The 12,790-nt window shown below is 33.1% G+C and overlaps 1 protein-coding gene across 5 annotated transcripts in view; it reads right to left on the reverse strand.

Annotated features, from left to right (window-relative positions):
• The window catches only part of kndc1 (kinase non-catalytic C-lobe domain containing 1), a 34,776-nt gene that overhangs the window by 7,942 nt on the left and 14,044 nt on the right, over positions 1-12,790 (reverse strand). For 4 of the 5 annotated variants that reach the window (XM_088635000.1, XM_088635002.1, XM_088635004.1 and 1 more), the window contains exons 5-18: positions 12,215-12,332; positions 10,114-10,979; positions 9,582-9,696; positions 9,025-9,096; positions 8,807-8,868; positions 8,564-8,722; positions 8,009-8,086; positions 7,402-7,492; positions 7,053-7,209; positions 5,318-6,207; positions 4,724-4,868; positions 3,034-3,299; positions 2,732-2,797; positions 1,855-2,294 (exon numbers count right to left, since the gene is read on the reverse strand). In XM_088635000.1, coding sequence (XP_088491126.1) covers positions 1,855-2,294; positions 2,732-2,797; positions 3,034-3,299; positions 4,724-4,868; positions 5,318-6,207; positions 7,053-7,209; positions 7,402-7,492; positions 8,009-8,086; positions 8,564-8,722; positions 8,807-8,868; positions 9,025-9,096; positions 9,582-9,696; positions 10,114-10,979; positions 12,215-12,332 — 3,525 coding nt within the window. The remainder of the gene's footprint in view (positions 1-1,854; positions 2,295-2,731; positions 2,798-3,033; positions 3,300-4,723; positions 4,869-5,317; positions 6,208-7,052; positions 7,210-7,401; positions 7,493-8,008; positions 8,087-8,563; positions 8,723-8,806; positions 8,869-9,024; positions 9,097-9,581; positions 9,697-10,113; positions 10,980-12,214; positions 12,333-12,790) is intronic. The other variant, XM_088635001.1, reaches the window with a different exon arrangement.

Consider the following 12,790-nt stretch of genomic DNA (forward strand, 5'->3'; position numbering starts at 1 on the left):
TATAAGCAGGGTGTGTACAATACTCCCTAGGATTGAACAAAGTAGTTAATATAACCCTTTTGTTATTACTGCAGTGTTAAAAAAGCATTTATTATATCCCATGCTAGACTTTGCCATTTTGACCATTTCATCCCTCTCTATGGTAACAGAAATCAATGCCCCTTTTGAAGCTAGTATAGGTGTACATCAAACACAGATGTGGAAATCATCCTCTTAAGGTTTGGTTTGAAAGTTTGGCCCCTATTTGGCATTCAAGTGGAAGAGAAAAACATATATATCAAGGGGGCTGTAGACAAAGAGTGCTTATTAATATTTATTAATATTCTATTAAGACTTACTAATCACCTAATTGTCCACTGTAATAATCTTAATATACAGTGTATATATACAGGTATATATACATATTTTAGGTAGTACTATTCATATTAAGTTGTAATTATATTAAGTTAATAATCATTTGCTATTCTGCATGGCCTCTAAGCTTAAATGCTGGGCTAGATCTACTGTATGCCAGCACATAAGCTTTTGTTGGCAAAAAAATAATATAACCCTACAGACACTTTTTCTCTTTTTACCTTGCTTTTCTACAAACAATAATGTCTGGTTCTAACTGTCTTTTACTTTATTCATTTAGTGTGGGTGACTAATGTTTTGAATTTGTAAGTTATCTTCCTGTTGATTGTTCTTCTGGTTTTCTTTCAGGTTTGAGCTCTTAATCAGTTAAACTTATTGAACTAATTGATTTGTTCATAGGTGGTTTCAGTACTGAAAACATAGGACATATATTTACAAATATTATCCTTAATGTGTGCCATTTCCAAGAATAATAGTGACCAATAATCTTTTTCAGCCTTCTCAACTCTCATTATTTAACAATTTATGGTGTGCAGACACAGGTGGGAATGACACAATCAAACATAATAAGTGTTCCTTTTGCAACCAATTTGTTAAAGTAATAAACCTAAGTGAGAGAAAAGGTGTGAAATTGCATGCTTATTTATACATACTTTTACTAACTGGAGAGTTTTTAAAATGACAAACAATTAAAAATTAAAGTGTGACTAAAGAGCATAAACTCATACTGCACAGCACCCAGACTGAAAAAAACAGCTCTAAGCGGAAATGAATAAAATGCAAAACATGAAAAACAAACTCTTATTTAAACACCAAAACAGCAACATTATAATAAATGGTGGAATTCCAGTCCAATGATAGTTTAAGTCAGCATAATAATCTTATATGGGAAAAGTAATGTATAAGAAAATCTGTCTGTTCCAAAAATAATAAACTCTAATTATCACACAATCCTGTAAAATATACTGTAAATATATACTGTAGCTAAATAAAATGAACCTTCTTTGGTCTGTATACAAAAACAATCAAAGGTAAAAACTATAGTAAAAAATGGTATCTGCAAAACATACCTGGTTAAGCTCTTTTTCTATGAGAGCCTTCTCCATTTAATTTAGTTAGTAAAAAATAATATTTAAAATTAGAATTAGGAAAGTGAATGAAAATGCATAAAAACAAAATGCTTCTGAATAAATTTATATTTGATCACATTCAAATTAAATATTAAGAAAACAGCAAAAAACATACTGGATACTGACCTAGCTTGTCTTAAACATGCAGTTTAAGACACACAGTTACTCTTTAATGATATTCCTTTGCAAGCAAATTTACAAAAAAAAACACTTTCTGTATCTGATTTGAGAAAAATAATAGGAAGAAAATGTATAATCTTAAAATAATAAAAGCAACTGAAAGTAATTCAGAACAGTAAATTCTGGCCGAATATATTAACACTATACCATTTAATACTGCATTTAAAGTCTTCACCCCTTTTATACCTACCAGCATTTTAGTTTCAGTGCTCTGGGACTCATTTTGTCTTCCAAGTTTTTTCACATACTTCTGCACATCCTCACCAAAACAATCTTCCCCATAAAACGCAACGGACCACCCTGGCCTGCACTGCCGAATGTGTCCAGGACAAGGGGATGGGGAACAGGTGTTTTCAGGCATTCTTTCTGAGGTTAAGGAATCAGTATCTTCAATATCTTCCGAATAATCCAAGCTAATTTGACAATTTCCCTTTACAGAAAAGGCACTGCTGGTAAAATATCCCTCTCTTTCAGAAAGTGATGAAGACTCAATGTCAGAGGGATTTTCACCACTACTATCATTCAAGTCCATTTCATGAGCTGTTCTTTTCAAATAGTTTTGTTCCAAATCAGCAATGATTTTATCTTTTCCCATAAAAGAAGGAAGAGGAATGAAAAGGTTCTTCAATTCTGAAAAGTTACAAGTTACATGTGTTAGTCATCAGACTCACTGGCTGTGGTGTCAACTGAGCACATTGAGCAAAAGAGGAAGTTTCTTTGCTTCAGATGTCTGTATCCAAGGCAACTAACACCTGCTGGTAGGGACGTCATTACCTGCTAGTACATTTTTGCTGTACTCACTATCATACAGTGTTCATTAGAAAATCTTGAAGGTAAATAAGGAATGACAAATACATAATTGTTTTATTCAAAAATGTTACTGCATACTATATATATATACTATATTGTATGTATATTGTTTGCATTACAAATGCAAAAAATATACATATGCATCTGGAATGCATGACATGTAGATTGCATGAAATACCTAATTTAACATTTTTAAAGATACCCTCAATAAAATTAAGCAATTTGACAAATGAAATGGAAACAGCATATAATTTTACCTTCAGTGTTATTCCGTAATGGTTTTTGTGCTTTTGAATTTATAGCAGCACATTCTTCATTGCTTACTGTAAAGATCACAAAATAGTGCAAAACGTGTGAAACTGTCATAGAGAGTGTAGTTTCGATTATTGCACACTTTGTGAATTAATAAATGTCACTGCAGCATGCTACTGATTTTATATTTTATATTTACAGATATAGAAATTCTAAGTATAATTTCTTCAGGCTAAATAAATAAACCATGACCATGAAATAAACAAAAAAAAACTAGTAGAAAAAATGACATGTCAGTGTTTTCTACCTGGACTGACATTATCCCCAGAATCTTTTCCTTCTTCTGTATTATTTTTATGTAAACATGAATTTCCTGTTACGGGTAGAGGTTGTGAGTTTGTGGGCATCACTTTCAGCTTCTGACATCTGTTTCCGTGCAAATCAGGAGGACTGCACTGACAAGCATCTCTAGCCTTTCTTTGCTTTCTGCCCAGAGGTGAAACTGCCCTTTTCTTTACCTTTGATGCTAGCTGGGCAGTATTGTCTAGGCTTGACAATGCCTTTGAAGAGGACCTGAAACACAGCAAACATTTGAAAAAAGAAACACATTAAATCATTAATGGACAGAATTTTAATTTAATTCTACAGAACTGTACTGAGTTCTTGATAATGCAAAGACAGAAAACAGTTATCAGTTAACAAGTAATAGAAAATTAAATATGCAAATTAAAAAATAAAATTGAAAATCTTTTTCTAGAGAACATTTCTTGTTAAGAAACTGTAAATTTGAAATTAGATGGTAACCCTCAACAGAAAATGTGGACTAAAAATGAATCGATGTTGATATACTGTACTTTACATACTGACCGAGAGGCTACCAAGTACAATATTTATTTGATGTATTTTAATGCCTCTCAGTATATATCTAATGGTAGCAAAGTGTCAGAACTGTGGTTTATAAAACTAAGCAAATGCCTTAATTGTGTTCAGCATCTACATAGTTAAGCATTGTTAACATAAAACTCTTACCTTTACACTGACACTCCTACACAGGTAAGTTGTAGTTTTAAAAAAAAGCTGTGAATAAAATTTATTTTCATACTGAACTGTCTTTTCTCTGTGGTAGGTATTTGTCAACAAGAAAAAAAGATCACATAAATTAAAAGGGCTCATAAAAGTCCCTGTAAATCATGAACAAACTGACTCATCAAGACAAATACAAGCAGCTGTTACCATAGGGATCAATGGTACAAAAGATGCAGTGAAGCAAATGGCACTTGTTCTTAAAATTATGCTTCTGTGCCCACTGATTATAAGCCTCTTAAGTTTCTAAAGTGGCTATTGTTGAAGAATTTAATGAAAAGAAATTAAAATGCTAACCACATGTACTGCCTTTTCCAGATTCTCTTTTTTCAGAAGATGGAGCATACTTTGTCTTCATTAGTTTGTCATCAAATATGAATATATCAGTGTTTTCACCTTACAGAGATTCAGGTACCACAGTGACAAGATATCTAAGATATCTATATACCTCAAAGGCAAGTGAATCTTATTGCATAAGTCCTTCATTAGTTATTTTTCTGAAAAGCATGTTCAAGCTTTAGATTCTTGGTCAATTGCAAAATCTACATTGCTAAATTACCAAAAGGGCTAGACAGGCAGAATGGCTTCTTGTTTGTAACCTTTCTTATTTTTATATTGAAGTACAGGTTGAAAAAATAACCAGTTATTACCAAGCTGGCTCGGTATTAATTTCCATGCTCTCCATTGTAGAATGAATATAAAATTCAATGTTTACCAATGTAATTTGGTAACCTTGAAAAACCAAAGGTTATCGTGAATTATAATTTTATTTATTATTCATGAATAATTATAATGAATACATTTTAATAATTGAATGTTTAATTTAAAATACTTGTTTTTCAATTACAAAAGAACAGAACAATTTTTAGGCCATGTAAATACAGTAAATGCTTATAATAAGATGAGATACTTACGGAATGATTTGCCCATGTTTTCTGTTAACCACTTTATAAAGTTCTTCTAATAATTGTTTGTCCCAGTACAGGTCACAGAATTTTTCAGATATTGCACTACAAAAAGTCCCATGCTGGAGGTCCTTTAATGATAAGATATACTCCCCTTTTAAAATACAGAAAATACTAATTAACAAAATTAAATGTTAATGGCATAATGCCTTCATTAAAAAGGCTACTCCTAAGTAGAGAAAAACAGCATAATTCTGAAAAATAATTTTAACGAACATCAAAGATAATGCTGATAGTGCAAGCTTTTTTATTGCTTTTTCAACAGCGAGACTCTGCAAGAGAATCAAAACCAACACATTTAAAAATGTATAAACTTTAAAGCATAAACACTTCTTACAAAAATAAAAATAATGTATTTCATCCTTTTAAAATAAAAATAAATAAAAAAGCTTGCTCACTATCTATATGCTTGAGACAGGATTATGTGGGCCTGTTTTTCTTTCTTCTTGCATGTGTACATGTATGGCAATCTTATCAAGAGTCCTTCCTTTATAGTGATTTTTTATATTATATGTTTTTTTGTTCCAGATCATAAATCATTACCCATTGCAAGGTCTTCCACTCCATTTTCTAGATAGCCATCGAATGCAAACTCCTCTTTGATAAGATGAACCACTTTTTGTAGACCTGAATTAATTTGGTGTGAAGATGATGAGGGCGGCGGTTGTTTTGTAGCTTGACCTTCAGACGAACATCCTGTGGAACAAGCCATTTCTACTGTCTCAATGTCTTCAGTACCATCGGGTTTTATTTGCATATTCCCTCTGCTTTTTGCTGGAGAAACAAGAGGAGCTAAAGCCATGCGATCAACAACTTCAACCACATTATGTCTGTCTACTTGTTTCTCAATGTTATATGTAGAGCAGCTCATTTCAGCATCAGATGCATTATCAACAGTGCTCTTATCACTGACAGGCATCTCCAGTTTTTCATCTGGCTTGCTTCCTCTGGAGCCAGAGGGCAGTTTTTGGCATGAACTAGATAGTGGAGCTATGTTAAACTCCAGTCCTGGAATCGGTTCTGTAACAGCTATCTGTACAGGTAATAAAGTTAGAAGTCCAGTTTTCGGATCCTGTCTCAGAAGAAAATTATTAAAATTATTGCCAAGAGAATTTTCAGGTAATGCTGAAGCAGCTGCATAGTCTGAAAATGATTCTGAATTTGTGTTACTCCTTTTCTCCTGATTTGTGGAGTCTGAAGAAATAGAAGATGGGGAATTTATCAGTGTTTTTCCACTGGAAGGTGTAGAAGAACAGTCATTGTCTGGTATAGGGCCCTTTTGAACTCCCTCATGACATAAAGGTTCATTGACATCCTCCTCCTCCTCATTTTCAATATCTTTCAAAAGGACCTCTCCATTCTCCTGCTGAATTTCTTGATTTTTAGCTTTAACATGCTGTTTTGCACTGAAGGTTTTACATTCATTTTGAAACCTACAAATGCACACATGAGAAGAAAAAAAAGTTAAAGTAATTCAAGTATTTAAATAAATGATCTAAAGATATTTTCAATGCAAATAACATTGATTCTGGCATAAGATTTTGTGTTTACATTTTTGAGGTAAAACTCAAGAATATCAATTTTAGTAAATGGAATGAAAAAAGCCTTTAAGTGCATCTGTTGTATACTGTAATTATTAAGGACTGAAATGTTTCCAGAGCACCTCTTTAAACTGTCTGCTTTCATCCTGCTCTTAGTTTGTCCTCTTTAAAGGCAAAGTGATTCTTCCAAGCCCAGGCAAATGCTCTGAACCTATCACTATTTAAAAATGCCTAACCTAGTCCTGAAGATACACATGTCATTTTACTTATTTCCTCCAATGTTGAACACAGTTAACTGATCCATTGCTAACTGTGAGCATAACAGATATGAAAACAGAAACCAGTGCAGCTCAAATGCACCAGCTGAATAATCGCAGGCTTTAATGATATGAAAGCCAGAAACTGCCCTAGCTCGTGAGCATCAGCCAATAGGGAATCATGCTCATCAGCTGGGCTGGTAACAGCCAGAGCCAAAATTCAGGCTTCATCTGATCAAAGTGTTGATTTTCCTCAACTCTTTAACATCTGAAACATGCAAATTGGAAAATCTTATAGACTTTGGATCTCACTGTCCATCACTGCTTTAGAAATCAAAAGTACACAGGAGCATACTGGAACATTGTGTCACATCTAAAACTACGAAGATGTGCATATTCATTCAAGAATAGAATAAAACAGCTAATTAAAGCACATGTTCCACTCTGAAAATACTACAGAAATGAAAGGTGTGTCATTACCCTTTAATGTCAGTATTCTGTGACAGGACAATGGGTCTGAAATGTGTTTTCAAAGAAGTGAAGGCAGCAGGCAGATGAGAGTTGCTCACAGAGTACTGACAAGGAACTGGGCCTTGCACAGCTGACAGTTTATTCTCACCAGCAATCGGCACAAATCCTGTGCAATTAAAACAAGAATTTAAGCAATTTAAGACTTTTACAACACATCTCTGGCTCTTTTCTAATATTTTCATTCATAATAACATGGCAGTAAAACTTAAGTAGTTGCAAACGTATGATTTTAGTGAAAGCAATAAAATTAAAATGTTAATGGATCTGATTTACCATTCACATTTAAAAAAATAATTACCAGTCTTGAAACCTGAAGGATCTTGTTGATATGACAGGATCTTATTATCCACAACATTTTGAGATTCCATTACATCATGCCTGTTAAATAACTATGAGAAAAACAAAAACATCTTACATCTTTTAGAATTTACTTATGTTATTTTCAAGCAATTAAAATTCTGTTCTGAGCAATAAATGAAGACCATCATGTACTTCCCTATTTTTACTCAGGGTGGAAGCATAACACTGAAAATGCAAATTTAATGCTACAATGAATTGTGCTAGCTGACAGGGCCCCAGAGATAATACAGCAAGCTTCCCAAGCTGATATAGTACAAAATCCAGATAATGAATAAAGACTCAATAAATACAATTATATAGCTGATATAATTTGCCCATTGACTGTTTGAAATAATAACAAATGTGCTTTAACATTAAAAAAAAATATAGAAGCCCTCCTGTCTCACAATAGGATACCATACTACAAATGTTGAAATGGTAATTTTGTATTTAAGTGTTAGGAAGTATAATATGACTGATATTTAACCTGCCCACACTGGCAACAGAAATAACAACACATGTAAAAGATGCACATCTGTTTTATAAAAAAAAAATGAAAGATGCACCTGGTGAACACTGTTAATCAGGTCAGCCCAAACCTTCTCAGCATTAGTTCCATGCTGAAGGAGATAATCACTGCAACTCTGCAAAATCAGGAACAGAACATTGTATATTAGTAGAAGTATGCTTCACCTAACATGTTTCCCATATACTTTCATAGACTTATAAATGGACGCTTTAAGATAGAGGCACCAAACTACAAAAATCAAACTTGGATGTTTAACATGTTTAAGATCAATCATCTACTGAATTCAAGTATGTCAGTACATTCAACAGACTAAACTTGTGGCAATTTACACTAAATATCATCTTTTGCTATCTTTATTTTTGTAAAAATCAAATGTTTTATAAATGCATCGAAAACAATTCTATCATACATTTAAAAAAAAAACGTAGATTGCCAGACTTTATGTAGATTAGCACTTTAGGAATTCATAAAGACAGGCATTGCTTACAGCATTTATATCTTCTTTCTGGGGACAAGTGAACTATACAGTAAGTGATACTCAGAATGATTACATTAGCCCCTTCAGAAGCTACACAAATAACAAAGCAGGTACCTTTTGTGCCTTGGCAATCGATGGTCTCTCAATTGGAGTCCTTTTTGCCATCTCAAGAAGAAGCCTTTTTAATGTTTTCGGCAACGGCAATTTTTGATTGGGCGAAATGTTAAATTTTGCCGCAGCCCAAAGGACTGCCGCTATCCCATAGACACAAACCTTAAAATGGAACAGAAAGAATATGCCAGAAAAACAAATATTAAAAATTAAGTAACAGGGTACACATTTTTATAATATCCAAACCTTTTCAGTGACAATTCCATGTTGCTGAAATTCGGGTGCTATGTAAAACGTGTCACAGGAGCCTAGAAATAAAGATAGAAAGAAATATTCACATAAAAAAAAAAATTCATTAGGTGGCAAAGACCACGTGGGTTATAGTCTCTTAGTTTGAATCGGCCTCCAAACTATATTTCCAGTCATCTTATTTTGAGAAAATAATCAGCGATTGGTCAGAATACCTGTTTTTTTGGGGATTAAGAACAGCACTTCTCCCTCACAACCGACATACACAGAATCCATGCATATATAGGCTGTTAAAAAAAACAAATGTCATATTCTACACATTTCCAACAAGGCAACAATGTTTTTTTTAATGCCTCATTATCACATATTGGTCTGTTTTTTATTAACATCAAGAAATGTTAGGCATAAATTCAGAGTGTACAATATAAATTACTGTGCTTTTGAATCTAATTAAATTGTAACTTATGATTAAAATGTAGGACTCCTTAGCATAATAATAATATTACCCATATTAACATTTTGCATGAACCGATTCATATAAAACTACTTATAATGCTCTTCATGCATCACCTAAATATAAAATTATGTATTCATTTGAATTTTAGTGTTTTAGTAAACAGTTAAAATACATTTAAACTCAATTTAATTCACTCCATATAAATGCACAGATCATACAATGCATTAGGGTTTAATAAATTAAAAGAAAGATATGTTAAGGCTTTATATTGTAAAATACTAACGGAGATGGACATTTGGATTTTAAAAGGCATACCTGGATAATCTATGTAGGTCTGGAGAGTGGAGAGACAAGTGTGACACAGAGCAAACAGCTCATTAATCGTTAATGGCCTGCCACACCGAGAGAGCAACTCTTTCAGGGATATCCACTGACAATAAAAGAAACACAAGGCTGATTTTACATTGGTTTTCAAGTAACCTTCATACTTAAACACACTTTTGTGACTTTGCTAAAAATTAAATATAATAAAAACAAACAACAAACAATACTGACTGTAGTCCTGCATGAAGCCACACCCAGACACCAACACACAAACTGGGGGTTTACTAACCCCACTCTTAACTTGTTCTTAACTCAAAGAAACAAACCAAACGTCACACAGTGACATGCCGGTTCCTACAGAGACTTCTGTTCTTCATTCAATCAGAAAACTATAAACAGGTGGAGCTATTTACTGTACATATTATGTTGGCTGTTTTCAAGGCAGCCACTTGTGGTGGCCTCATGGTCATTGCACTCTGTCACACCACTTAATTGAAAAATTCACATTACATTCAGTACTTACTTCATCCCGAGTTTCTTCATTAAGACAGAACATACTTTTCTTCATGGGATTGTTATTGTTTGCTGCGGTTTCATTAAGAGAGGAAGACTTCAGTGTAGCTGGATTATTGTTCAGGTTGCTGCTGCTTACTTTAAACTCAGTATTTTGGAGAGAAGAAATATTTTCATTGGATTCTATAGGGGCCTGGAAATGATGACTTGGTGAAGAACATACATTTTTGTTCCTCGGTGGCAAATGCTCAAAGGATTGAACAGTTTTAATGTGCATGGCATCAATAGCGTTGACAATCTTTGGAATATCAGAATACTGAGATACTGACTTATAATTGTTACTTTTGACTTTAGATATCTTAAATGTTTGATCTTGTGGCAATACTTCAGAAAGGTCTGTCACAGATACAGTTCTGTCAACATGAAAAGGCAGAATAGGATGGCTGGTGGGATTTGAAATGTGATTTGAGTGTGAATGGTTCAGGACAACCATTGTCCTTCCAGGCTTTTCTAGTGTTTGTTTCCTTCCTGTAGAATTATTCCTTGAACTTGGTGCAGTTGCTGTTGACTCCAACTGCAGCTCAAAAGTACATTCATCTCGGTTTAAAAGAGTATAACCCTCCTTTTCAGCTCTGTCCTGGGCCAGATCTTTTGCTATAGTCTCTCCTTTGAGTAGAGCTTCATGGACTTCTTTTATATCTTGTGCACATTTATTTCCCTCAGTCATGTCTGCAATTCTGATGCTTAACACATTCATATCAGAGGTCAGATCTTCAGTACTGGAAGATCCGTCTGCTGGATTGCGTTCAAAAACTTGCTGCTTGTGTCCAACTATTGTCTTCCGCTCTATAATGTTCCATGAGTTTTCACTCCCATCTGCGAACAATATGTAAAAGGCATATTTTAGATATGTATATGTTGAACATAATCCATCATTTTAATTTTCTCCATGACTTCTGTCATATAATTTTCACAAAAAAGGAGAGATAAAGACCAGAGAGCAAGGTCTTTCTCTTTATATTGAGCAAGCACAATATCTTGGTTACTTCGAATTTTTCTGCAGTTATTTTAAAAAAAGCTTTGTTTTCTAAAACTGGCTTACCCACGCTTTCTGACATATACACACTGGGCTAGTGCAGCAGCACTCACAGGACAGGGAATCTGCTAAAGATGACTCATTGTGAACAACAAACAAGGTAGAATTTATTTAAAAAATATTTTAAAAAATTTAAGCAAGTTGGTATTCCCTGAAGGACTCAGTGAATCAAAGTGTTATTTCTGAGCATTTAGTTTGTCTTAAGATTTTAAAAAAATTTAATCTCCATGGTTTTTAGACACAGCTATGACATAAAATTGTTTAAGTTTTTTTAAAGCAATATCAATGCACACTCACAAACAACAAGAGGTAAAAACAGAGGTAATTATGCATCTAATATTTTTCTGAAGTTTTGATTCTTTAACAAGCTATTGAGGCAATATAATGCAAGCTGTCGATGAGAACAATTAAGAACACCCTGTAAACATGTGCTACTGACATTTGTTTTCTGAACTAGTGGATACTTCCTTTGCCTTGATCTATTATTCCATTATATTTTTTGAAACTTAAAATGATAGAATTTTAATGTTTTATATTAAATACTTATATACAACTCCACTGGATAATAAAGATAATGCTAATTTTCTAAAATGATTTTTGAAGTGCATATCATTCAAATAAATTGAATAAAATTTAAATTTGAATTTTTACACCTTCTTTATTTTTCTCTTCACCCTAATTATCTTATATATTAAACAAAGTATAAGGATAATGGAACCCTTACTATAGCAAACTCTATAACTATAATGAATATAATGATTGTTATTTTTAGTTGCTCTGGCTTTGTCCTCTAATTTGTAAACATTTGGCATCATGGTTATAAAATCCTACCTGGTGCTGCTGTCTTAGAAAACATACAGTAATAGTGAAAAATTCTTGACCACAGAAATATCTGAAAGTATCTGTATTGAGGCATACTTCCTTGGGAGAGAGAGTAGAACGAACGAATGCAGCAAAGATAAATGGTTGCTAGTTGTGAAACAAGCAAGTACTGTACATGTATGCACTTCATTACCTTGGAAATTTCCGACTGATTCAATTGATAACACTCTTCTTCCTATAGCGGAGAGCTTACGACAAATATTTGCAGAGGACACTTGCATTAGATGGAGCTCCCCAAGTCTAATAATAGCCTGAGAAGAAAAAACAGAATTAGCAGGCAACAGATAAAGTCTAAGAAAACAAATTAAAAAAAGGTGTCAATGTAAATTTCTGGTGTAAGAAAATGAGGCTTTTACGATTACATTTTTTGTTAAAATTAAGGAATATTTGTGAAAGATTAAAAAGCACTTTTAAGTAAATGTTCTATGATTAAAAAAAGATTGATGGTAGTGCAAATACACACTTCTTTATTTTTTCATTTTGTCATGGGTTATTATTTCCTTTGATTAAAAAAAAATAATCATAATGCATATTCTTCTATGACGCCTGCATTATTTTCTGCAATATTAAGTGAAATAAATAATATGCACAAAATATATATATATACTGTAGTATTTTAGTATCTAAAACAAACATCTAAATATGCAGTAATTAAAAACTGGGATCTTAAGGGGTGTTTAAGAAATTCAGGTCTTGATTCTAAACACTT

This window comes from Lepisosteus platostomus, chromosome 6 (genome assembly GCF_059453375.1).
Source record: "Lepisosteus platostomus isolate fLepPlt1 chromosome 6, fLepPlt1.hap1, whole genome shotgun sequence".
Taxonomy (NCBI): Eukaryota; Metazoa; Chordata; class Actinopteri; order Semionotiformes; family Lepisosteidae; genus Lepisosteus; species Lepisosteus platostomus.